The 6,396-nt window shown below is 41.1% G+C and overlaps 1 protein-coding gene across 1 annotated transcript; it reads right to left on the bottom strand.

Annotated features, from left to right (window-relative positions):
* Window positions 1–5,082: 5,082 nt before the first annotated feature.
* On the bottom strand, window positions 5,083–5,577 carry LOC120265077. The gene has a single exon (XM_039272991.1). The coding sequence runs from the start codon at window positions 5,575–5,577 to the stop codon at window positions 5,083–5,085; it is 495 nt and encodes a 164-aa protein (XP_039128925.1).
* Between the last annotated feature and the right edge of the window lie 819 nt (window positions 5,578–6,396).

Raw genomic sequence — 6,396 nt, 5'->3', positions numbered from 1 at the left:
AAATATTTTTACAATTAAATATGAGATGAATATGATGGTGAGTGGATACCACTTACATTACTACAATTGAACTTACAATATTTTACATATTCATAAATTGAAATACTGCAAAAGTACCATAAATTGTAAAACATTTTACATGTAAAACTCATTTTACAGCTAATGAAACATTATTTTACATATAGAACCAGTTACATTACAGCTATTTATAGTTACTTACCGCTAACTAAACAACCCTTACTCTCACGCAATGAGACCTAGCAACCCTAATTCATCCTCTATCACTTGTGCACTCATCCCCTTGTGAAATCCCCAGTAAGAACAACAAAGTTGTCCATCTTGAGATGTCCTTGCACCACCACCATCAAGACCCCACAAGTGTTCTCAAGGCCCCAGTGAGAACAACGACATCTTTAAAGCTAGTAAGGTACGCTTCTCTTCCAATCATATTCTATGGTGGAAATTTCTCCATCAATGGGCTATAGTTTGTCATTATAAATCATTTCCCCATGTTTCATTTTTTTTAAATTGAAGTTTTGTGTTGTATATGGAATGTAATGTGTGGCAATGATGTGAACTCGTCCACAAGCGCACGGAGTCATCAATTAATATCTCTCGCGCAAGCACGAGAGGGTCGTATTCCCTAGGCCCAAGGATCTACCCTTACTTCCTTTTTGCGTATTGTCTAGCCAATAGATTCGAATGGGGTTCTCTAGACTATTAATTAAAATAAAAGAAACTATAGGTGGAGTCTAAAACAAGGTAAATGTATAAAATCAGGGGAATGAAATGGTCACGGATGCGGATTTCCTAGGGGTTACTAAAGTGCACAGGATGCTAAGAATGTCATGCAATTGGAGTTTTGGACCAAGAGACTTCCTAAAATAGATCAACCCGATGGTCATGGCAATTGATCCCTAATCCGGTATAAGTATTGATACAAAATTTCTGCCGATCAAATACTCATATGATTGCATTAAAAATGGGGAATATCTAATTAGGGCCGGAACACAACTTGGTCTAACCCTAATGTTGGATGGGTAGAAAATACCCGATGTTCATGGTGTATTTGTACATGAATCCCATTCTAAACTTGGTGTGTCTAGTACAAGGGTGATGGTCAAGCTACCAAGTACAACCTAGAAGTTGGTTTACAGAGTTCTCATGTAGGTAACACATCAAATGCACCAAGAATGAATCAACAAACACACAACAATTGCAATAGACATAATTAAATCATCCAAATACGCAAGTTCACCCCAAGGTTCACCGCCATCCGGTGACCTTAGGGTCTACTCGTCCATACAAACAAATACAAACAATAGCTTCATGAAAACAACTATAAATGGCATAAGAAAACTCCCTCAAACAATGGAAGTGAGATGACAAGCCAAGTTAGGTGGAAAGCTTCCACGAACGCCACGATCGGGGGCGACTTTCCTCGTCGTCTATGAGCTACCAAAGAAGAGATTGATGAAGATCTAGCCAAACCAAGCTTCTCCCTTTGATTCCCTCTCTCCAAAATGCGCGATCTTGCCTCCTCAAAGCTAATGGAAGTCGGCTCCAAGAACTCCCCAAAAATCCTTCTCCAAAAAGCCTCTCCCAAAAGAACTCCATTGCCCTAGAAAAAGCAATCCAATATATATCCCGTCAAGCCCATACGGCCTCCATGCGGGCGCATGGATGCCCGTGAAGTTCACTGGCATTTTGCCCAAAAAATATCTCGGTGCTACAGTAACTCAGCTACAGTATTACTCCTACAGTACTGAAAGTTGTGAATTTCTAGCAAACCTCACTGGCACCCATGTGGGCACATGAACCCCGTGAAGCCTACAGCTGAATGCTCGCAGTGTCAAATAGTGACTCCACTACAATGCCTGTTATAGTGCCAAAATCGTAAAACACGGTTTTTGATGTCAAATTCCTCCCAATTGCGTTCTTGAGCTTTGTTCGGCTCATTTAAAGATATGCAACACCGAAATAACCAATTTAGACTTAAACGGGCATCAATTCATTAACATATACACAAATAATACAAGATCAATACATATAAAATATGTACATTTAGGTGTTTATCAAACATCCCACACCTAACAATTTGCTTGTCCCCAAGCAAACACACATGAAAAATAGGGGTACGAAGGTAAATAGCTAAATGCACGACCTCAAGCTCAAACAGTGAAGAACCCCACATGGCACAGAAAAATTGAAATCAAGAAAATGAGTTGTACAATAACCAAGTCAGTAGAGATAATCATGATTCCTCTAGAGTGCTTTCCTCGTGAGTGTGTGTATACTTTTTAACTCGCTTTCCCTATTCACGCCACATTCAATGACTACCGGTGTTAAAATGTTAAAGATACCCTCAATGACATGTCAAGAGTCCTTTGGTCCATAGTTAATACTTTAGCTTCTAAGTGCACTTTTTTTTCCGAGTCCACCTAACATAGACTGCACCAAATATCTTATAATCTTTCAGAAGGATGCACATGCTGATTAGGCACAAGAGCCATCAAATTTACTTGATTACAGTCTACATAGATGCATTCATGCTAAATTAGTAGAGGAATACTGACATAGACTCAATTTTTTTATTATATATATATATATATATTTCAACTATATACATGTCTCCTGACCTCCTTCGTGCAACACTTTGCTTAGGGCTAGAGCAAAATGAAGAAAAGGACCAAAATCTCCTAAAAAAACTATTGAGGGATGAATTTAGTAGTTTTAACACTGAAATCAAAGCAGTGGGTTAGCTGGGGAAAAACAAGGTAGAAGTTTTGTTGCAAAGTTGTGAAGAAAGCACTAGAGAGAAAACATGACTTCCTGATAGCACAAATAACACTACAACTCATTACTATCATTCATTTAAGCCAGGAGGTTCTTAATAATAAATCATAGCTATCATAGGTGACTTAAGCATGCAAATAACCCATCCCCACACCTAGAGTCGTACATTGCCCTCAATGTACACTAATTAGCAGAACATGGTGTAAAATTTGGAATAATGAAATGAAGCATCAAAGGGAAGTGTAAAGAGACTGCCCCATTTGGTGGATGAAGTGTTGCAGTATGAGCGCGGTCAGTGGGCTATAAGGCTAGCGACGATTAAAGGAAGTGGGGCTCAGTCCTTGAGGGTCCTACAAAAATAGGCAAGGTGATCACAACACTTAATTAAATTAAAAGGGAGGAAACATGCATATTAATAAAATAAAAGGAATACAAGCTTAGCAGGGAATGGACCCTTGCTAACAAAAGAGTTCAACTAGCAAGCCACAAAACAAGACGAAATACAAAAACATAAACTCAAATCCATGAAAGTTTTTGCTCCTACGCTGGGTGATGTCCATCAGTAGGCGCAGCTGGTGCAAAGGATGTGGTAGCTCCGGAGGTGGTGCCGCATTGCGTCTTGGCCGCTTTGATAAAATCCACTTGACCAGCATTCCTATATCACAAAAACACAAGATCAAACCAAGCTTTCCATGAATACAATCATAGGAGATATCCATAACATCATAGAATTAAGAAAAGGGTGAATGCACAACAATTCCAATGTGGAGAATGAAAAATTTAGCATTTACTACAGTAACTTGTGAAAATTTTTTGTAAGAGTTTCTCCTAGACATGGAGCTTCCCAAAATTTACAAATGAAGAAAAAAATCTAGGAATTAAGCACACACCACATCACAACAACCAATTATGCCATTCATAATTGAACGATAAAAGAAAAACACAACAAAACCCAAGTTTTTTTTTTATCAAAACCTTGAACTAGGGCCTGAAAGCTTGGAGTGAAGAGATCCGGCGAAAAAGATAGTAAAACTCTGAATAAATCACAAGATTGAGTTTGCAAGATGTAGGAGAGGATATTAAAGGAGAAAAAACCAAGAAAAATAGTGGAGAAATGAGGAAGAGTGAAAGAGAAATGGGAGAAAACAAGGTGGAGATGAAGAAGAATGGTGAGGAGAAATAAAGGGGAGAAAGACCCCTTTAATGGGCTGCCCAGCCTATGCGGCTCCCATGCGGGCGCATGGTGCCCGCATGGGCTGGAAAACCCAGTCCGCAAGGCTCACGGGTGCCATGCGAGCGCATGGCACCCGTGAGTGCTTCTGACCGCTCGCGCAGCGTGAGGCCGGGAGCCTCGCGGATGGTCTCACGGGCGCATGCTGCCCGTGAGACTCATAGCCCACTGGGCTGTGGTCCTCGTGGAGGGTCTCTTGCGGCCGCATTGACACCCGCAAGGCCACTGGAACAAGCCACAAGTGTCCATACGGGCCGTATACAGCCCATATGAACATGGAAAATTTAAAAATTGGCATGTTTCCCCTTACAAACTCAACAAAATATGAATTACAATCTCTTAGTCACCGAAACAACAATGAAACGCAACTAAATAATACTAAATTCAAGGCCGAAGACAAGCAGAGCAAACCTTAACATGAGTTGAACACAACAACAAAAATACGAGAAACTCACAGATACAAACATTCAACCACAACAAAGAAACTACGAAACTAAAAGGAATATGAAAATTTAAAGATGACGGATTTTAAGACTTGGGTTGCCTACCAAGAAGCACTTGTCTAACGTCATTAGCTCAACGTACCTTCGTTCTTACCTCATGGTGGATCAAATGGTGGGGATTTACCTCCAAGTCCAAGAGAAGTGCTCCAAGTTGGGAAACTCATCGAGAGGCAAGAAAAGACATGGAATTTACCCTTCCCCTCAAAGAATAGTTGATCGACCTCCCGTGGCGTTAATAGTGTGCAATTCATCCCCGATTTCCATTTCTTGTACACCTTACAGTAAATTTTCTTCGTGTTTGACTTCTTTTTATTGTTTGGCCACGGAAATCTACCCATGTAGCATACATGCTTTACTTGTGTGGGAGATGATTTTTTCTTCTTGCATTCTTCGCTATCTATTCCTTCCAAAAATTTATCCAAGGGGTTAATTGCCAAGACCTCCTGCACACAATCGGTAATAAGCATATCAGTTTCATCAATAAAGTAGAGGGGATCATCGTAGTCCAAGGTATGTTTCATAGCCACGGGGAGTGTGACAATGACTTCCTCATCATCCCCCACCCTCAATGTCATCCTCCCCGCCCCCCTTTACATCAATAAGGGCGCCGGCGGTGTTAAGAAATGCTCGCCCGAGGATCAATGGGACTTCAACATCATCATCCAAATCAAGAATAACAAAATCCACCAGGACAATGAGCTTGTCTACTCTAACTAGCACATCCTCAACAACACCTCGAGGTTTCTTTATAGACCTGTCCGAAAGTTGTATTGTCATCCGTGTAGGCCGCATGTCTTCCAATCCGAATTTCAAAAACAGCTTGTAGGGCATTACATTAATGCTGGCCCCAGAATCTGCCAAGGCCTTTTCTTTCATGACCTCCCCAATCACACATGCAATAATGAAACTCCCGGGGTCAGTCAACTTCTCAGGGAGCTTCCTTTGAATCATTGCAGAACAGTTCCATGGTAATGCCACTGTTTCCAATTCCTCCACTTTTCTCTTGTTAGTGAGCAGGTCTTTCATAAACTTTGCATACTTTGGCATTTGGGTCAACGCTTCAACAAGAGGGATATTTATGTGCAACTGCTAGAATATATTGAGGAATTTCTTAAATTAAGCCACCTCTTTATCTTACTTTAACCTAGCTAGATAGGGAATAGCCGACCTGTACTCAGGTATCCTTTGTGTTGGTATTTGATGGGTTCCTTCACCGTAGTTTTCCTTTCTTCCGTCAACTACACTCTCAGATGGCTTAGGGTTTTCCTGTACGGCTACCCTATCCTTTTTAGTACTTGAGCTCTCCTCGGCTCTTTTTTCAACCTGTTTCCCACTCCTGAGAGTAACGACCTTCAAATGCACCCTCGGGTTATTTTTAGTGTTACTAGGTAAGCTACCCGGGTGGCGCTCCGAATTGGCTCTAGCAAGTTGCCCAACCTAGTTTTCCAATGTTTGGATCGAGGCCTGAACATTCCTCAAAATAGTGTTCATAAATTTTGCTTCGGTACTGATTATAAATCTCGCTAACACATCTTCATTGGTGAACTTCTTCTCTGGTTATTGGGGAGACTGATGTGGAGGTCCTAGTGGTTGCTGGGGTCGTTGTTGTTGCTGTTGACCCCATGAAAAATTTGGGTGGTTCCTCCACCCCAGATTATATGTGTTCCCATAGGGGTTCCCCGGACCTCTAGGGCCTTTCCCAACATAATCAACTATCTCGACTGAGGGATCTAAAGCTATTGAGATTGGACACTAAACAAAAGCATGCCCCTCCCCGTAAGACTCATAAGACAAAACTGTTCTAGAACTTGAGCTAGCACCCAACACAAACTGATCAAATCTCTTTGTTAGGGCCTCAACCTTGGT

Source organism: Dioscorea cayenensis, chromosome 7 (genome assembly GCF_009730915.1).
Source record: "Dioscorea cayenensis subsp. rotundata cultivar TDr96_F1 chromosome 7, TDr96_F1_v2_PseudoChromosome.rev07_lg8_w22 25.fasta, whole genome shotgun sequence".
Lineage (NCBI taxonomy): Eukaryota > Viridiplantae > Streptophyta > Magnoliopsida > Dioscoreales > Dioscoreaceae > Dioscorea > Dioscorea cayenensis.
The sequence above is the reverse complement of the archived record's forward strand: the minus strand, read 5'-3'. Positions and strand labels throughout refer to the sequence as shown.